The sequence below is a fragment of the Eulemur rufifrons genome, chromosome 27, assembly GCF_041146395.1.
Source record: "Eulemur rufifrons isolate Redbay chromosome 27, OSU_ERuf_1, whole genome shotgun sequence".
Classification (NCBI taxonomy): domain Eukaryota; kingdom Metazoa; phylum Chordata; class Mammalia; order Primates; family Lemuridae; genus Eulemur; species Eulemur rufifrons.
Window position 1 is genome coordinate 9,676,871 of NC_091009.1, and position 21,855 is coordinate 9,698,725.

Consider the following 21,855-nt stretch of genomic DNA (forward strand, 5'->3'; position numbering starts at 1 on the left):
AGAACCTGGTATGCTCTATGTCTACTTGAATGAACAAAACAGGCAACATTCCCTGCACTTGTGGAGCTTCATTCATTCTATTGGAAGCTTTCAACAATAATCAGGATAAATGAATAAATTAAAAACCATGTTAGAAACTGACAACTACTGTAAAAAAAAAAGAAGAACAAGGTTAGAAGGAAAAAAAACATGGTTGGAAGAGGTAGAGGTATTCACTTTAGGTTATTTCAAGTAGTCCTAAGGGGATGATATTTGAGCAAAGACTTAAAGGAAGTGAAGGAATAAGCTAGAAAATATTTTGAGGAAAAGCATCCCAGATACTGGAACAGCAAGTCAAAGACCTCAGGTAGAAGGATGCCTAGTGTGCTCGAGATCCAGCAAAGAAGCCAGTGGGGTGGAGACAGAGTAAATAAGGAGAAGAAGAGAGCAGATGAGTTTGGAGAGGTAACACGGAGCTGGAAAATACAGCTTCTTTCTAGCCCTACATAAGGTTCTAGCCTTCACCCCGAGTGAAATGGGACGCCATTACAAGGTTGTAAAATTGAAATAAAATGATCTGAATTGTGCTTTGCAAAGACCATTCTTGTTATTGAGAAGAGAATATCTTGTTAAAAATTTAAAGATCACTACAATACTGCTCTGCTTTAAAATGTTATTTTTTTAATTATCTTCAGGATAAATTTTCAGTCTCATATAATCAATTAAACCTACTCCCCTCATCTCCTGACACTATCCATGCCAAGACAGCCATAGAAAAATCAGTCTACATATGAGATTCCATAATTAAGTACTAAACCTGTGCACCACAGAGCAACATTGTATAGAAATGGTAAAATAATACAGGTGGAAATGATCAAGGACTACTTTGTGTAGCTGTTTGAATATGAGCTTAATCTTGAGGATTGATAAAATCAATTAGTCAAAATTGAGAAAGCTGGTCTTTCTAGTCCAAGTGTTGTCGGGGGAGGGTGTCGTGTAGGCAAAGGCATAAGATGAAGACTGTCTATCTGGGCATGGAGAGAGGCTCCCTGTTGGGGAGAAATGGGAGAAATGGAAGCTAAACAGAGAGTTTAGACTCTCAAACCAATATAAAAAAGGGAAACTTTGTAGATTTTTAAGTAGAAGGATAAAATAATAAAGTCAATTTTTAGACAGTAGCCTGGCTGATGGCTCTGATTTATTGATGAAAAACAAACACAAACAATTGCTCCCCAACTTAAGGATGGTGCTCTTGTTATATCTCGGGTAAAATTAGTGACCTTATATGAGTTATGCTTTTGACCAAAGAGGGTTTCTATTATTTTCCTAGGAGATTTATGCCTGACCAAAGGAAAGAAAATGGATTGGAAGACAAAGGGAGTTATTGTTCTCCTCTGTGCTTAGGTGTGTGTATTGCTGGTGTGTATCAGATCCTAGACCTTTCAGTGATATTTACCGTCAAACGTATAATGTTAGTGTGTGACAACTACATTGAACCAAAAGGACATTGTAAAGTTTGATTTATATAATCAAGTTGATGTTTTGTTCGTCAGGTAACAGAAACAAGGACGGGTCCTCTTGGCTGCAGTAACTATGACAACCTAGATTCTGTCAGTTCTGTTCTGGTTCAGAGTCCTGAGAATAAGATTCAGTTACAAGGTATGTAGGTAAAATTTCATTAATTCTCTATAAGCCTGGATGACAATTGTCCAGTTGTGATTTCTTTTCTATTTTTTTTTTTAAATAAGCTATATATACAACACTGGCCTGTAAAATCTCTTGTAAAAGGCTAATTTCACAATTTTTAACTGATACAAACATTCTAGATCAGATATCAAAATTCACTTTTCTTCTCAAATTAAGTAATATATAGCAATTGAAAATTTATCCTGATAATATTTTTCTTACATCTAGTAATCATGTTGTTTCAATGTGTAACAGTTTCTTCATACGTTTAGCTGAGCTTTGACTTTTTTCTTATAGATTCTTGTAAAAGTTGTAACCACATTTATGCATAGTGTAAAATGAAGTGTTGACATTTTAAATTTAAGTTAATGTAGCAGTCAAGGCTACATTTGTCTTCTGATAAATAGAAATGTACTTAGGAATATATTAACAAAATGCTTACATTCATTTTATTTTCATTTTAAAGATAAATTTTGTAATAATATTTTTCTATTTTTCCTATTATCATATTTTATAGATAATTCAGTAGAGAGTATCTTATTTATAATAACTTTTAACAAAAACACACTATCCCCAAAATGGTTATAGGTATGTATACTTATTCATGCAGTCAGGAACAGGATATAAATAGACATATTTAAACATTACTAGTTGAACAAGTTCAGAAAAGGCATTGTGGTGATACTTATTGTCTAAATTAAGTTGACTGATCCAAGAGGTAATTTGTTATTCTCCAGTGTACCTTTTTGAATTGCATAAGTTAGAACTACATTGACATTATACAGTTTTACAGAAAAATAATTAAAAGTTCCAGAAATCACAACATCTTTTCTCAACTTTTCAGTCTTGAAAAATGTAACAGAATTGAGTCATTTAAATTTATACTAAATAATAAATGAATGCCATTTATTTTGAATTATATAAAAATTACAAAGTACTTCAATATTTAATGCTTTAAATGCTATCCAATTTATCAATATCAACTTTAGATTTTGTTTTATTTAAATATTTTCTCTAATTTAAATACAATTGCTATCTACCAATTTTACTTGTAATTCTCTATTGCCTACTTCTTTTTAATGTATGGATTAACTTTCCATCAGAATATTAACTTTGATCAAAAAGGATAACAAATGTTTCTACCAATTTACTTGTTTATTTCAATTGGTTTATTATAAAATGATTTGTTTATAAGATATATTGATTTTATTGTCTGTGTATTTCTGTGTTCAGTTTTCAAAATAATATTATCTTATTATGAAAACACCCTCAGCCTGCTATCTCTCTTGAAAAAAATTAACCCAAGGAACAAATGAAGCAACACTTTCCTTTTGTATAATTATTTTACTCTTCTGAATTAATATGAATAACTCAGAAAACTGCATCTCTACCTTTCGTTTTTTGTACTTACCAGGCTAGTATATTTAATTGCTATTGCAACTTTATTTTATGCACCTATGAGTATAAAGATCTTTCAAAAAAAAAAAAATCTAGGGAATCGATTGCAAGACTCTCAACATCCCATGTACTCTTTCTTATATTTGATCTGTGCCTGGAATCCAATATCATGTTGATTCACCTTTTCAACTTCACCTTCATAGTAGCCCTTCTCCACTTGACAAAATAATGCAAACAACTCACCAATTCTGGATCAATGTAACCTGGTACATTCCTTTGAAGGGTATAAAAAATTTAGGGTCACTGTATGTGGCAATTGCAAAAACTGGTGTCACTAAAGAATTTTTTATTAAGGTACCGCAGTATATCCTCTTGTATTTCATAATTACTTAGGTAGCTAGTTAGATATTTGGTTCTATGGCTGGATATAGATATGCATAATATAGACTCCTGTTCCCTTTTATTGATTTATTGTAACATATTTTCTCAGTGCCTAGACATATAAGATAAAAAGTAGAAAAATAATTTATGCCAAACTGTCATTCTAGTCAAGAAAAAAAAACTAATTAACACCAAAAGACCTATCCATTCATTAAAGCCATGTGTTTTCATTAAGCTGATTAAATTTGTTTTTAAAATTTTTTTCTCAATACACATGACAAATTGTTATGATAATTTATGCCAGAAATATTTATTAATAAATGTTCATTATCAGAAAATCATATATAGTATACTTTGTGCTATATTTTAAATTATTTATATTTTCAGGAAATACATATATATGCACATATATACCTTTCAAGTTATTTATTTTCTGTAGAAGAGAAATATGGCTGTGATTAAGGAAAGATGCTTATGAATAAAATATATTATTAATATATTTGAACAAAAATATTGAGGGATATTGGAATGAAATTATGACTTCAGGAGAGAATATATATATGTGTGTATTTGCATACATAAATATCTATAACTTATTTACATATCTATATATTTCATTCAAATATTACTTTTAAAAGATGTATGAATTGCCAAATCACCAGGATTAGATTTCATTGGTACATATATGAATATGATGTAATATTTTTATTTTAAAATATGCATATTTATAACGCAACAGAATTTACCTACTTTGGGCCATTTAATGTGTGATGAAAATTTTAAATGGCAACTTAATCATGTCTAAGTAAGTAGTTTTTCAAAACTATTTTGGATAGTATTAATATATGAGCAAAACATTGGAGAACATTGAAGAACACTGATTCACTGGTTCTTTAATTTAGCTGTTTGTCTTGCCATAACATATGTTTATGTGATGCAAATTATTTTATAATTTTCTTGATGTCCTTCATAAATTTTCTAAAATTATTTTATATTTATTCACCAAATATTGCTTCTTTCCTTTCTCTCCTCTCACTTTGGGTTACAACAAAATGTATTTTAGACCTGCAGTCCCCAACCTCTGCCGCCAACCCCCTCCTCCCCTGGGCCATGATACCCTCTCCACCCTCCACATTCAAGGAAAAATTGTCTTCCAGGAAACCAGTCCCTGGTGCCAAAAAGATTGGGGAACGCTGTTTTAGGCCTTTCCATCATTATGTACATATATATATATCTTTTATGCTATTTTCTGTATTTTATATCCTTTTGGCTCTTTATTACTCTCTTTCAATATATTCTTCTGACATATTTCAGTTCATTCATGATCTCTTCAATGTCTATCTTGTTAAATTCATCATTTACTTAACTCCAATTTATGCATTTTTATTTGCAAAATGTCCATTTGATTATTTTTGATTTCTAGCTCTTTTCCAAAATTTTCTTTTTATCATTTGATTTTTGATCATGTCATTGAAAATAATTTGTAGTTCATGTTTGATATCCTCTGAATTGTCCCTTGTCCTTTTGTAGGCTCATTATATTTTTATTGAATTCTGTTGTGTATGAAAAATTGTAAAAATAATTTTAGATTATTAATGATATATTTTCCTTCAGACAATATTTACTTTTGTTTCAATAATGTCTTAATTCATTTTTAATTGAGCCATTTGAAACTGATCTTCAGATCTGGTGAAAGCTAGTGGGTTTTTTGTGTTTATTTTGTTGTTTTGTTTTGTTTCGTTTTGTTTTCTTTAGTCTATGAGCATGTAGCCTATCTGAGTATCTATAAATGCTGATGAATGTGCCCTGGCTGCTTTTAGCATCTATGTCCGCTTTGTTACTGGACAGAATTCTAGGAGAAATAATACGGCCAAGACTGGGCTCACTCCCTAGAGATTCTGTTATTGCTGTGTAAGCCCCAGACATTCTCACTTCCTTTTTGGCCTTCTGATCACTTCAGATGGATTATTTGAAATATTTCATCTAGTTTTTTTCTAATTTTCCCAAGGAGAAGTTTGGTTCAAAACAAACTAGCCCTCTCACACTGGAAACATCCATATTTTCTGTTTGGTGCTCAGCTTGTAGCATGTGCCGCACCCACATCCTGGCTTTGCCGGTAGATTCCGAGGCTCAGAGCTCAGCTGCCTTCAGCACAGTCCCAGCACCAAAGTCGACTTGATCTAATGATAGTAATGTGTTTCTACTCCCGTTTCTGTATATTTCTTAAGAAATACCTTTGGATAGATAGCCCCAGCCACTCTGAGTCGCCTGCCAGAGCAGTCTGATCTCTTTAAGGGATCAATTATTGTGTATATGGGTGGGCTGGTTATAAAATTACAGCATTAGAGTGGTCTGTCCACTCAAACTTAAACCTCTTTTCCAGAAAAATCTTTAATTTTTTTGTTCAGTTTTACAGAATGCCTGTGTCCTCCTTTGAGCAATGTGTGTATATCTCACTGTAGCAAAAATGCTTGTATGCCTAAAACTGAACTCATCCTCTCTTACCACCAATCATTCCTCCCCAAATTATTCCTCCAAGCCTTCTGTATGTTTTCAAAAGCACTATCATCTTCAATAAATATTTTTTATTACAGATGAAATAAAAAGCAATTAAAAAGTGAATATATAAGTGCTAAGAGTACTTTTCCTGACCAATATAAGGGAGAGTTAATCTGGAAGAATGATATAGGTGTAATTGTCAAGATATTTGCAAAGTGAATTTTTCTCTAAATGTTTATTCATGATTTTTATTAAATCAATCTCACAGATAATAATCAAGGGTCAAAAATTGATTTTTTTGTTTGAAATAAAACATGCAAAAATTAGATTATATTTTGTGGTAAATAGCAATTTGGTATTGCCAAAATTTCCCTTGTTTTGTGTTTATTTTTACCTAAAATAATTAGTTTGAATCTTCAACCTTTTGGATAAGTTTTCTAATGTAGCAAGAAATGCTAAAATTATAACTATATTTCTTCTTGAAATATAATCATAAACGTATACCCCTTTGAGAACCACAAATATTAATTTTATAGCTTTTTTTTGATATTTTTCTTAAGAGATAGCAACTTTACCAAACTTGCATGTAGAATATAACGAGCTATATCACTAGGGCTGTCTTTGTACATGGCAAGGAAATGAACTGTGAAATAACTAAATCAGTCCATCTGCTCCCCTGTAGTCAGTCTTAGTGTTCTCTCCTGAATAACAGAATTATATAAATTATGTGCTGTTAATGGCATGAGAGAAACCTTATCAGCAACCTTCAATAAGTAACAGCCCATTGTATTATATCTATGGTGATGTAGGCTGAAGGAAAATGAAAATATTGAAAACCATGTGAAATCAATTGGTGGAAAATAAATTTGTGTGTGTATTTTCAAAGATACAGAAAGATAGGCTCTATCTATATTATGTAAAAAATAACAAAACATTCTTATCATTCCATCAGAGACAGTCAAATAAATTTAACAAACAAAATCTGATAGTCTGAGGTTTTAGTTTTCTTCATGATTAATCAGCTCTCTTTCTGAGATTCCATATTCATAATATTTGCAATATTATAAACTTAGATACATTTCTAATGCTAGTTTTAAATATGCATACGTTCCTAATTTAATATCATAAAATTTTTCTTTTCATTGAGTATTATAAATATGTATTTTACTTTTTTCTTTAATGAAGGAAACTTGTTTGATTGATTGGTTTGTTCTTCAAGGGCTTCAAGTACTCCTTCCAGACTACCTTCAGGAACGTTTTGTACAAGCTGCTTTGAGCTACATTGCTTGCAATTCAGAGGGAGAGTTTATCTGCAAGGACAATGACTGCTGGTGTCAGTGTGGTCCCAAATATCCAGAATGCAACTGCCCCTCCATGGACATTCAAGCCATGGAAGAGAATCTTCTTCGAATAACTGAGACCTGGAAAGCCTACAACAGTGACTTTGAGGAATCAGGTAAGACATATTTTAATACAACGCTTTTAAGCTTTGGCCAAAAAAAGAATGTTGAATAGCCCATATTCCTCTTTTGGAAACTACTATTACATGGTTGGAAAGGTTATTATTTTTTATTCTTCTTTCAAGTGGACATTTATATTGCTTTTATTACTGGTTGCTCAGTATTTTGCTAAAAGAATAAATGGTGCTGTGTGTATTGTTATATGCTACTGGCACTACAGTATAGCCTGCTCTTGAGTCAATGTATTAGGCATTTAATAAAGAAAGTTCTTGCTTTTCTCATTACAAGAATTTATAATTTATAATCTGATACTCTGATGCCTCTTCTACTTTTCTAGTGGCCCCGATATTTCCCCTCTGAAGCAAAATGTAGATAGCATTTGTTATATACCTTCTTTACCTTAACAAAATTCTCATGAGTGCTTATCTTCACTTAACTACTTATTTTATAATTCAACTTAGATCAATTTTTATTTAGTAGTGTTTTGTGAGTTTTGTTTTGTTACTTCTTCAATTTGTAAGTGCATATATGTGTTTTCAAATATATGCTTATTGGCTGCATAACCTGTAATTGTCTACATTTTATAAAGCATTAAAACTTAAAAAATAAAAGTTTAAAGGATGCCTCAACATAAAAATACAAATATGAATAGGAGCCTATAAAATAATTCATGATAAAAAATAATTAAAATTCCAACAGTGTAGTGAGTATAATTATGCAGAATTTAGTTAAAAGTGTTGGGCATGACTAATTTTCACATAGGCGAAGAGGTTTAACTGCTAAGAAGAGAGATTTTTATGCTTCAGTGTTATAATCCTTCTGGTGATTGATTTAACCAAACATACTTAAAAAGTAACAAAAATGTTTTTCAGAGAAGAAAAAAACAAAATTGATGGTTTCAACAAAATACTAGCATTTTATTTAGAAGAACCACCAAATTATAGAGTGAAAAGTTAGGTAAATAGATTTAGAAAAAGTTAGTCGATGTTGGTTTTTCTTAAGATATATTTTGAGCAAAATAGTGTGTAAAAACTATTAAACTCAAAGATGCAGAGTGCAGGATGGTGGTTACCGGAGGATGGGAGCTAGGGGGATCGGGGAGATGATGGTCAGATGTTACAAAGTTTCAGTTAGACAGAAGGAATGAGTTTTTGAAATCTATTGTGCAGCATGTCGACTATAGGCAATAAATATGTACTATATATTTAAAAATTGCTAAAAGCATAAACTTCAAATATTCTTACCATAAAAAATAAGTATTTGAGATGATGGATATGTTAATTAGCTTAATTTAGTAATTCAACATTATATACATATATAATGAAATCAAATTGCACCTCATTAATATGTACAGTTATAATTTTTCAATTTGTAATAATAAAAAAAAAAGACAATAAGGAAAGATCTCCTAGAAGGAAGAGCTTAACAACGAAACAGGCAAGGATGGAAGATCCTACAGGGAATAATGAATTGACACTGAAGTTCTACAGTTGCTTTTCTTTGGGTCATACTTACCAATGTAGGGCAGATTTCAAGGCTGGGAATAGATAATTATCCCCTGGAAAATGCTGCTACTTCAGGACGGAGAAAACATAAGAAAATTCTATAGTCAAATAAGATTAAATTAATATAATTGAGGACTTAAGCAGTCTTATATGTATGGCCAGTCTCTACTTTGAAACATTTGCCTTACTTTTAGTAAATGAACATGTAGCAGGTGGTTAAATAGTTAAACTAATAAAAACATGGACTGGTAGAATTGAATATTCTGTGATGTTACAGGCCTCCCTTAGCAAATACTCATCAGATCCTTAATTAAAAGTGCTGAAGGACCACACCCTAAGAACAGGGAGGAATCGGAGAGAGAGTCCTACTAAAACCCAGCACTGGTATAACTTAAAGCCTGTCCCTAAGCAGTCAACCTTTAGTTCTTATTAAATAATTGTTTATTAAATAATTTAATCATGTTTATTACATAACTGAGACGTGACCTCTTGAGGATGAAAGCATTCTTTAAAACCACGGCAGTTATTTTTATATATCCTGGACATAAAACCCTAATTTATAACATATGTGAGCAGACAGGACCTTATGGACAGTATCAGGGAAAAGCAGCCAGACAATGGAAGCAATATGATCTAGATATTGAAATGATCAGGAAAGATTTTCAGATAAATATCATTAACATGTTCAAAAATGAAGGAAAGAAGGATAAAGTAGATAAAGGTATTGAAAATTTCGCCAGAGATTTGACATCCATAAAATTGTATTAGTGATTCTAAAGCAGAAAAATACAATATCTTAAGCCGATAACTCAAAGATCTGTTTCAGTACAGCACAAGGCATAACAGTATTTGTGAAGATGAAGATGGGTTAAAATGTACAGAAATGGAAGCAATGAAGAAAGCGATGACGAAATAATGAGTAGAAGTATAACAGGCATGTGCGGTATACATAAAAATTCTAACATATATTTCATTTGAAGCACAGTAGTAACGGAAGGAAAAATGGCACAAACAGTATGAAAGGACTGGATACAACATTTTTTAACTGAAAACACACAGATTTAACCTATAGATTCAAAATGTTTAGCAAATACAAAGCAAGATAGTTAAAAAGGAAACAACAGATAGGCACAGAGGAAAAAATTCTTCAATATAACTAGTGAAAAAAAATTTACTTCAATGGAGTAACAATAAGTTTAATTGTGACTTGTCAAAAAAACAATAGATCTTGATATCATTAAAGTGTTAAAAGTACATAATAATTAATCTAGAATTATATACAGCTCTACAATATTTTCAAAAGTGAAGGTGAGATAAAGATGTGTTCAGACAAGGAATAACTAGATGAAAACATGGCAATGTGAAGGGGAAGATGAACACTAGACATAGCAAATATGTAAATAAATATAAGTGAATATCAACTGCATAAAACAATAATTATAATGTAATATGGAAATATATATTATACATAAAAGATTTTAATATGTGACAATAATTCAATAATGGGCAGTGAATTCTAAATGTTCTAAGATACTGGCATTGTTGAGAATATATTAAAAGATAAAATTTATTTTAGATTGAAATAAATTAAGAATTATATTATAATCTTTGGAATAACCACCAGTTATAGAAAAATATTTAATTAAAATCAGAAAGAAGAAAATCAAATAAAAATAATTTGATGGCTCAAAAGTAAAACCATAAAGAATAAAATGGGAAAAATCATCTGGGTCAATACATAAATGTAGTGTAAAGGGAAAAGATTGGGTTGTCTTTTAAATAAATTGCCTTGGATCAGACATAATTTCACAATAAAATTATTACATTAAATATTCTACTTTCCTTAAATTAAATATTCTAAGTAAAATATTAAAACTATAGGACTGGCTAAAATAATAATAATACTAACAATGGACTATTTTTTGTTTAATAATTAATGTATATAATATATAACATAATTTTATATATAATATATTAGCATATTCATATATTTATAATATATAAGCCACAAATATTTATAGTAATATATAATAATGTATAAAAATGACAATATAGAGAACATACAGAATTTATTCTAAGATTAATTTATTTAAATATATTTACCAGATTAATTAATCACGTTAATGAGAAATAGAATACAATCATGTAAAGATCTCAACAAATTCAGAAAACCTAACTAATACACTTAAAGTCTTTGAGGAAACTAGGAATACATGGAGCCTTCCATATATTAATAAAGATTTACTACAAAAATCTCAAATATAATGGTGAAAATTTGACTTTCTCACTGAAATCAGACAATGATGTCCATTCTTACTACTTCTATGGGAAATGTACTAATGTACTTCATGTACTCAAGGTCTTAGTCAGTGCAATTAGGTAAAGAAAAAAAAGAAATACAAAGCATAATTATTGGAAACAAAATAAAAAATGATCATATTCAGAGATAATGTAATTGTATACATGGAATATTCAAAAGATAAACTACTTAGAATAATGTCACTATAACACGTTTGCAGTATAAAAGGTCAATATACAAAATAATCTGTATGGCCATAGCTGTGTACTAGAAACAAAGGAAAACAAAATTTTAAAGATTTTATTTGTGAGAGCAACACATAAATATCAAATATCTTTAAGTGAATCTAATGAAAAACTGTACTTTATTGAGATATCTTTATACTGCAAAGCATGAACAATAATTGAAAAACAATACGAAAGTCCTAAATAAAGGACTTTATCATGTTCATGGATTAAAATACTTGATATGTAACAACAGCAAATCTTCCCCTAAAATCTATTAAGCTTAATTCCAATAAAATAAATCCTGTAGCTTATGTTCCATCAGAAATTGTCAAGCTAATTCTAGAATTTAAATAGGAACACAGTTTATCTAGTATACCCAAGAAAAAGCTGGAAGAATATTACATATTTAAAACTCTTAAAAATTTTGAGAAATTATGAATAAACATATGACTAATAGAAGAGAAAAAGTGTCCAGAAAAAGATCTACATATATATGATCTCCTGATTTATGTCTAAGGTGACACTGTAGTGAAAAGCAATAGAGCAGTATAAAGAAACAAGCAAGCAAGCCAATAAATAATTATTTTGTCTCTGTGTATCTATGTGTAAAAAACACAAAAAAAACTTTCTTGCTTCAAACCACACCAAAAATCAGTCCCAGATTGATTGCTGACCTAAATATGAAAAGATAACAAAAATAAAAGCTTTAGAACAAAGCATGTATTTTCCTAGATAAGAAAATAAAGGAAAAAAGAAAAGAAAAAGGCAAATAAACACGATATCAGTATACATCTACCAAAATGACTAAAATGAAACAAGAAAAAAAAAAAAAGGGAAATATTGAGGGAAGGAACAACAAGTGAAGTAGAATTTGGAACAATTGAAGCTCTCACATCATAATGAGGAGTATGTAATTGAAATTGATTTTGGAAAAATTATTTTGCAATATCTACCAAAGGTGAATATCTCATTTCCTAGGACCAAGCAATTTCATTCCTAGGTAGACACCTAAGAAGAATGTGCACAAATTTGCAACAGCACAAATATACAAAAATGTACAAGATATTGAGAGTAGCATTATACTTCACACTCTGAAAGTGGATACTACCAAAATGCCTATAAAAAAAGATTTAAAATTGCGGTATATTTACATGGTGGAAGTCTATAAAGCTAAGGGAATTAATAATCTACGCAGAATATGAATAAATCTCTCAAATACCATGTTGAACAAAAGAAGCCAGGCCCCCCAAAATATATATTATATGATTCCATTTACATTAAGTACTAAAATAAGCAAAGGTCATCTGTGCTATTATTTAATACAAACCTGGGCAATGATACCCTTTCTGAGGCAAGGGCTGATGTGATGGATAAGGATCTGGGAGGCTTTTTTGGTGCTAAGATCTTATTATTATTATTATTATCCAGAGGCTGGCTCTGTGGGTGTGTTTGGTTTCTGAAAATTTTCTGAGTTGTGCACTTATGATAAGGGCATTTTTCTTTATTTATATAAAAATGTAATAAAAATGAAAAAATAAGCATTTTGGCAACTACATAATCTGCAGGACATAATATTAGAATAATTAAATGAATTAACAATTTATAAAGCTCACTACATGTTAATATATTTAAATTTGTAGTGAATTGGTCAAAAAAATTAATCTGGGATATTCTATAGCCAGAGATTTGGAAGTACTAGGTAGAAGCCAGTCCTAATAAAAGTCAGACTTTTTAATCTTATCCCACATTTGGGCTGTCCATCTAAGGTTTTAGAACCAAAGGCTTTATCTTACTGGATTCAGTTATGCTAATGTTGGGAAAACAATGATTAGCAGGATAAATTCATTTTCCGGTGAAATTTCTCTGAAACTATTTTCAATATTGAAAATTACAATATTTAATTTTTTGTTCTAACCATTGGCTTGACATATTTACCTGATTCAGATTTAATTTGAAGAATTACCCTACTTTGCTGGTAATTTTATGATCCATCTTAGAAAACATGTAGTTTAAAAATAAATTCAGTGTACAAATAGTTAAATAATGAACCCAAACATTTTGTTAGTATGTTATACCTTCAGTAAAATCATATTCATTTATGTGTACTTGGATCTAAACAGTAGGTAAAATATTCTATTTTTATTGAACTCCTTTCAAAACTAGTGAAATATATGAACAGGCATATTTGATAGTTTTGAGAAAAGCTCTTTTTTGAGGGAAAAAAACATTCTTTTTTGTCTCAGAGAGATAAACAAAATATAAGAAGTAATGAGGCAGATATTGCTTTGGGAAAATATTTCTTAAATGTTCTCACCATCCACAAGCTCCTCATATGAGTTGATAACCTTTTTTCTAAGTACCATGGTAAGAAAATGCACCAACTTATTTCATTTCCCTGATGGTTGGGAATGCAAGGATACTATGTACAAGGGCATTCTTCAAACGTTTCTGCTGGGGATTCTTGAATTTAGGTGCAAGAGATAGTAATTTGTGTATACTTACCTATATGCCTGAAATTCAAATCCTCTTGATACTCTAGAGATAATACAAATCGAGATCAAGTTTTAGGTTACTTTCAAATGCTTAATTCAACTTAATTTTTAAAAATTAAATAAATGCAAATAATTGACATATGTAAAAGGTATTTTTATTAAAACAGAGAAAAATCAGTTTATGTTTATTTTATTAAAAGAGAATATTCATCTGAAATTAGGAAATTCTTCCTTAGAAATAATAGCAACATGAAGTATGTCAGAGTGCATACCACAACAATATAGAATGCTGTCTAGAACTGTCACCACACAAAAAAGGAAGAAAGTAAGTTGCATATTTTATTAGGTCAAGACAACTTGTTTGTAAATGCTTTTCAATTATATGTATTTCCTATTTTCATCACGTGTAAAATCAATCAGTAGGTCGGATTACTATAGAATGCTAAGCCATTTTTATATTTGATTATAGTTGATACATTTTGTTCTGTAAGTTTCAAGTCCTAGAAAACACACCTCTTAAGAACCTGCAAATAAAAGTGTCAGGGAATGTTAAAATAAAATATAGTTCTTTTTTCATTATGTTGCAACATGAAATAATTTCTGATTGTAAAAACAGTACTTATATATATTTAGTCATTCTTTACATTTTCTGAAAAATGTTTAATCAGAAATATTGATGGCATATATGTAAAATTTATTAGGATGGAGAAAAAGCATATAGGATAAAGACACGGAAAACAGAGCCAGAAAGAAATGAAATTCACACATACTCTCAACAATAGCAGTAACCAAATCAAAAGCCATTTGTGCAGTACATTTAATTAGATAAACATAAAAATTTTGTTGCCAATTACTTAGAGACAATGTTTGCTCAAATTGGGATCAAGGATTCCACCTTAATGAGAAAGCTGGAAGTACTTAGTTTGCCTCATATATCTAAATGATTTAAACCAGAAGGATTATGTGATCATTTACCAAAATTTCCAGAAAAATAAAGAACCACTAAACACATGGCAATACATTATTTTTCCCCCAAATTTTCTAAGTTATCCTCGATTATTTTCTGAATGAACAAGAGACTTAATTGCTTAAGCTATAAATTCTGAAATATGATATTCTTGCAAGAAATAACCTGGAGGAAAAAAAAAGAGCTTGGTTTATACAAAGCACAAATATTTGAGAAAATTTTTGACATGACACTTTACTCTTTGAAAATTTTTGTTATCACTTAGCTTATAGAAAATCTAAGGTGCATTGTATGCTGTCAACATATATCTTTATCAGAATCATGTCCTATTAAATATAAAGATATTTACTGGGTGATACAAGAGTGACAGTTAGAGGCCACCTTGTGATGAGAATTGTCTAGGTGTTACTTTTAAAGAAAACTATCCATTTTGACACTTCGTCTGAAAATAGATGAACTTTCTCATGCTGTATAGACAAAATGTATTGCATATGATAGGACTGTACAGTTTGGGTTAGCTTGGGTTTACAAGCTATTTTTTAAAAAACAATCTATTCTCTCATTAATTTTGTGTTGAGTATTCTTAATTTACTTTCTCAAAAACAGTTCCTCCTTCAGCTGATATTTCGCCATCGGTTAATGGAAAGAGAACATTGTCGAGGGAAAATGAGTATACCTGAATAAAATATTTGAATTTAAGCTAACATTCTACTTTACATGTTATAATCTTTAATATGAACCTACTGTTTGCTTCTCGGTGTTTATTCTCCTTCCCTAACAGTAAAGTATCCCAGATTTTCTTTGAGAAACCCTCATTCCATTTTTAGTATTGCACAATGTCTGGGACTGAGCTTATATTGAGAACCAGAATTGCTCTCTGTTTCATGCAAGCTTATCACAAGAATCCGTTTCCCTGACTGCAAAGATCAGTTCAAGTCACATAAAAAATTGGGTCAAGAAGCCGCAGAAATATGTTTCCTAGAGATATGTGGGGGAGAGGAAAGAGTCCTTATTTTTCCCAATAGCTACAGAGACTGTTACTAGCTTTTCTTCTTAGATGTGAAAGAAGAAAGTAGTCATAAGAGCGTTAGAGAGCCACCTTGCAAACATACAGTGTTGCTTAAGCCATGCAAGACAGAAAAAAAAAAAAAAATGTGTCTTTGGTTACATCTGTGAGCTGCTGAATCAGTATCAGAAAGCTTCCCTTTCCTGTAGAGTTTCAGTTACATGAGCTGATAAATCTCCTTCACTCTTAAGTCAATTTGAGATGGTCAATCATTAAGGACAAGCTAGGTAATCTTTCAGTAGTAAAGAACTCCCCAAATCTTTGAGTTATAACATTAAAGACTTTTTTTCTTACTCAGTTGTTCATTGCAAGTTTGCTATGGTTTTCCTCTGTCTCCTCTATCTAGGACTGAAGCTGACAGAGCAATCCACAAATGGAAAAGTGATCACCATGGTTAAAGGAAAAACACGGCAAGCTATGCATGCACTAAGTCTTAAAGCTTTAGCCAGAAAATGATTTATGACACACTTGCCAAAATATCATTGGCCAAAACAAATTATTTCTGCCTACTTCAAGGAGGCTTTTGTTTTTTTCCTTGAAAGAGAGTCTGATGTATATTTTAAAAAATTCTAATGACTCCACAGCACACTGTTGTGATCACCAGATATTCAATTTGCTTCTGTTCTCAGATGCAGAACACATTCACCTCATCCCCAAGAAAAACAGAACAAAAGTCACATCTATTACTGAGTCCAATGCAGTAAGTGAGGCCTGGCAGCTTCTTCATCAAATCCAAATGTGTTTTCTTTTGATAGCAAGGCAGGAACTGAAAAGCAAGTTATTCATATCTATCCCAGACATATTATATACCAAGGTAGAATTGGTCAGCATAACCACACACAATAAGCTGGACAGTCAGAAGGAGGAAAACAGGACACAAAACAAACTTCAGCTTGGAGAGGTTCTGAAATTCCACACTGGCAAGATATTGTGAGGTCCTTAGCCTAGAAGCGGGGTATGTTCTTTGAAGAGTCCCCAGTTTTTCTTCCTAAGAGTAGCTGTCTTGTTTACTGACTTTCATAGACCCAAGTTCCAACACTGGGTGATCTTTCTATTCCGTTATCCTCCTTAGCCACGTGTGAGGTGAGAATTGGAGAACAAACCTGGAGAATAGCTTTCTCAGCCTGCTTTCTGCCCAAACACTGGGAACAAAAATCTTAACCTTCACGTGATTTTCAGCCAGAGACGTGGGTTCTTTGGCAGTACAACTCATGTCAAAATTAACTGGTCTTTTGTCTATTTGGGTTCATTCAGTTCCCTGGGCCAATAGCCACATTCACAGTCTGTCTTAAGTGTTTTCCATAGTTGCTATTTTTCTTTTCTTTTTCATCCTATTCCTCCCTCCTTCCTCTATGATTTGAATTATGGGATTTTATAAGACTCCTTTACATGTGCTTTGGCATCCATTGAGAGTGTGTATTAGGTGCCACAACTTTTGTTGGACATGCTCTCTAGTGTCCAACAAATTAATGTCTTCAATGGTCATGACAAGGGACATGGAGGCCACACACATACATCCTTGCTATGATGCCAAATTTTAATTGGCCATTGTAACTAAATGAGTTACTTTATCACTGGCAATTGAGAAGCAGTTGCTTCTTCCAACTCTACCTCATTTGTTGTCTTTCTATTCTCTTTTATTCATGTTTTCAAGCTCAGCAATTTTCTTTTCCATTTGAGGTCTTATATCAGACAGGAAATATAAGTAATGCTACAGAAGTGCACAGTTCAAAATTCTCTTTGGATTAGGACATTGCAGTTTATGTTACTCACAGCCCTTGTCCCTTGTGAGTTGTCTGTGGGATCCGCTCTGTGTCTTCTCACCCCAGGTCACGGGCTAGGAGTGCAGCCCTCTGGAGCAATGTGTCACTGTGACAGAGGGTGACGCTTGCCATACTTTGCCAGAAACAGTTATCACCAACGGAAACTAGCAGTCTCCTTTCTGACATCTGAGTTTAATGGGTATATATAATCTTCTTTCCCAGTTACTGCAGGGAACAGTTTTATCAGCTGTTTTATCAACTGCTTGACATGGATTGTCATCATTGTCATTCCAGCCTCGGCTCAAGTGTCCTTGACGCCTTCATCATCCACTGAGTCAACTCCACAGCTGTAGGCTTTTGTGTTTTCGGCACCACCCTACCCCTCCATTTCTGGGTCCAATTCCTGTATAAATTAGGGTAAGCTTTCAGTAAGAAACAACCCCCCAAATCTGAGATAGAAACAAACGTTATTTCTTGCTCACATTACGTGTCCAGCACAGCTCAGCTGTGGGCTTTACTCTGCATTGTCCTCACTCCTGGACTCAGGCTGAAGGAGATATCGCTGTCTTGAGTGACCTGGTTATGGGCAATGGGAAAACGTGCAGTAAGTCATCACATTTTATGGCCAACCCTAATTTCAACGGAAATGGAGAAATGCCATTTTACCACTGCTTAGAGGAGACGAGGATCCAGAATGTTTTTGTACAGCTACAATGCCATCTACATTTTGCTTTTTAGATATCAGAGACTGAAAAACATCATAATCTGTATCATCTAACTGTATAATCTTAGGTGGAAATACATAAATCGTTCTCTTGCTATCTGATGTTCCTAAATCTTCTATATGAGCAGGAAAGTGAGATGTATCTATAGTTCAGAGAAGTCTGATGCATTCAACACACTGCACCTAGCATTTTGTCTAAACTAAATAGCTGAATGTCAGAGAAATAAGCTTTGTTAGTAACAAGCCCAGTGATCATTAGCAAGTCATTTAATGTCTTAAAATTTTGGCTACTTCATTTGTCATTTGGTAACTTTATTTAGACTTGGTGAACTAGATATAAAATTCTCATTCTAAATTAACTATCACATGGAATATTGCCTTCTCATGGGTAAAGCTTTTTAACAATCATATGGTTGTATCTATAACTTACCTCTTTTAAAGGAATTGGTAGTTAAAATATAAGAGTAAGGGAGAGAAAACAAGCTTTTCGTAATAACAAGTCTCAATATTTTTAAATTTTGTGTTATTTTTAAATTTTATTTTATTTTTTAAGAGACACTGTCTTGCTTTGTCACCTAAGCTGGAGTGCAGTGGCAAAATCATAGCTCACTATAACCTCTAACTCCTAGGCTTAAGCAATCTTTCCACCGCAGCCTCCTGAGTAGCTAGGACTGTAGCATGCACCACCGTGCCTAGGTAATTTATAAAGGTTTGTTGTAGAGACAAGATCTCTCTGTGTTGCTCAGGCTGGTCTCGAATTCCTGGCCTCAAGCAATCCTCTTGTCTCAGCTGCCAAAGTGCTGGGATTATAGGCGTGAACCACTGTCGGGCCTCAATTCTCAATCTTCATTCCTATTATTTCAATATGTTTTTAATTTATTGTGATAATCTGCCCATTGACTATACGGTGTTTATAGATATGCACAGTACCAGGGATGGTATCCAGCCCCAAGACTAACATAGCAAACCCAGTTTGGTTTCCACTGCTATTTGTTTTGATTGGTCAGTTTTTCCACTCTGATTCATCAATGCACAACTGTACCAGTATTTAATATATTATGAATATCACCTTTGCCATTACCCAATTTTATTCTGTACTTCAATTAATTTTTTAACATCATCTGAAATAAAATGGCTATGGAGTGCCAAGCAGGTGTTTTATGTAGCTATTTCTGATTTAGATCCCAATAGGCTTTCTGCCAAATGCCTTCTACCTGTTCCAGTTGGCCTGATGCATTTCTCTGCTTAAATCACTGCTGTCGTTCCAGCTATCTGAAAAGAGTTTGACATTTCTTAAGGGCAGAGAACAACATATTTCTTTGCATCATTTCATAAAATCTAGTCCAGTGTGCTATATATAATAGACACATTCTGTATCACAATATGTGTTGATTGATTGATGAATGAGATAACAAAATATATGTGTGGCCAGACATTGCCCATACATTTGGTTTGATCTACTTCATTCATTGTCTCTTGGAATGTCATAGTAACTGTAACACCTTAACACCTTTCATCCTTACAATAGGTATGTTTAAACAAACAAACAAAAAAAAATACTACCTTCATATTAGTTTGCATTTTTATAAAGGTATTTTGAGGGATTTTTTTTTTTTTCTGCTTTTTTTGCTTTGGTATTCCTGTCACTCAAATCTGAAGAACTGCTTTGCATTACTCCTCAGAATAAAATGACAGAATATATAGATGCACCAGATCACACAGATATAATACTTTGGCATTGATATCAGTTTATTTATTATAAAAATTTGTCTTTAGTATAAATGTTGTGTGTTTGTCTAAAGCTATCATAGTCTGCATTTATTTGAAGTCATTATTCACTCAAATGTCCAGTTCTGTCTGAAGCAAGCCATTCAAAGGTTTTATTCACTATCATAAAATCAAACTAAATGGTGACTTCATTAAGTGTTTTTTTTTTTTATATTAGCACAGACTTTGGTGAATAAAGATTAATAAATAATGCAGTATATTCAGAGAATTTTTACTGGCTACTCTGTGGTCAGTTTTATAAAAATATATATGATGACTTTTCTAGGTTGTGTGCACTGTATGCTACCACTTGGGTCATTTTGATAAAAATGGTTATCCATTTCAACTCTAAACTCTGAGAAGCCATGTTAAAGGTTATCAATGCTCAGCACATGCCCACCTTTTACTTGTTAGTAGTAGTACTAACAAGTCTTCATTTGTTTTCAGAGAAATGTGCTTTTTGTTTTCAAACTTCGTCATTCTGCTAGAGCATAATTCTGCATATAGGTGTAGAGTTAATTTTGGTGTATTTTACATAACCTGCTATGTCAATCATTGCATTAGTAAAGAAGACAGCAATACCTAGAATTTTGACATGAACTTTTAGTTGCATGCAGACATACATGATGGTAGAGCATTGGAAATTAATACAAAGTCCAGGTATACGATATGCAATATTTTGTATGTGATTGTCAGATCTCAGAACTCAGATATTTAATGTACACAGGATCATTTTCAAGATTGTTAAATGAAGTTGATATGTAATATAAAGTAGTCATTTATACTTTTCAGAAAATAGGGCTGGATCTCATTTTTTTTTTTTTTTTTTTTTTTTTTTTTTTTTTTTTTGAGACAGAGTCTCACTTTGTTGCCCAGGCTAGAGTGAGTGCCGTGGCATCAGCTTAGCTCACAGCAACCTCAGACTCCTCGGCTTAAGCGATCCTACTGCCTCAGCCTCCCTAGTAGCTGGGACTACAGGCATGCGCCACTATGCCCGGCTAATTTTTCTATATATATTTTTAGCTGTCCGTATAATTTCTTTCTGTTTTTAGTAGAGACGGGGTCTCGCTCTTGCTCAGGCTGGTCTCGAACTCCTGACCTTGAGCGATCCACCCGCCTCGGCCTCCCAGAGTGCTAGGATTACAGGCGTGAGCCACCGCGCCCGGCCTGGATCTCATTTTTATAGACACATCTGGCACTCCTGACGTTAAGTACGGTTGTGTGACTTGTTTTGATAAAAGAAACAAGAGGAAACCATGCTAATCACTGTTTAGAGGAAGACTTTAAGAACTTGGCACAATTCACTAGATTTACTTCCTCAGCTAAAGCAATGTATGATGGTCAAGATGGTGAAGACTGACAGCTCGTGTCACTGAAATAGGACAAAGGAGAGTAGAGTCCCCAGCTGGCCCTAGGTGGATATGTGATGTGAATTGAAACCTAGAAATTTTTTGCTGTGGTTGAAACCTAGGAATATTTTGATGGTGTTTGTTACCTTGGTAAAACTGGGCCTATGCTGAATAATGTGTAAGAAGATTAAATTTTATATTTCACTGTGAGTGAAAGAAACATAGATTGATGATTGTGATTTATTCATCCAATAAAAAAGTCAAATTATGAGATTTTATTTGATTAAATTCTC

The 21,855-nt window shown here is 32.3% G+C and overlaps 1 protein-coding gene across 2 annotated transcripts in view; it reads left to right on the forward strand.

The window, feature by feature from the left end:
• The window catches only part of BRINP3 (BMP/retinoic acid inducible neural specific 3), a 399,388-nt gene that overhangs the window by 266,652 nt on the left and 110,881 nt on the right, over positions 1-21,855 (forward strand). For both annotated transcript variants that reach the window (XM_069459484.1, XM_069459485.1), the window contains 2 exons: positions 1,533-1,638; positions 7,163-7,399. In XM_069459484.1, coding sequence (XP_069315585.1) covers positions 1,533-1,638; positions 7,163-7,399 — 343 coding nt within the window. The remainder of the gene's footprint in view (positions 1-1,532; positions 1,639-7,162; positions 7,400-21,855) is intronic.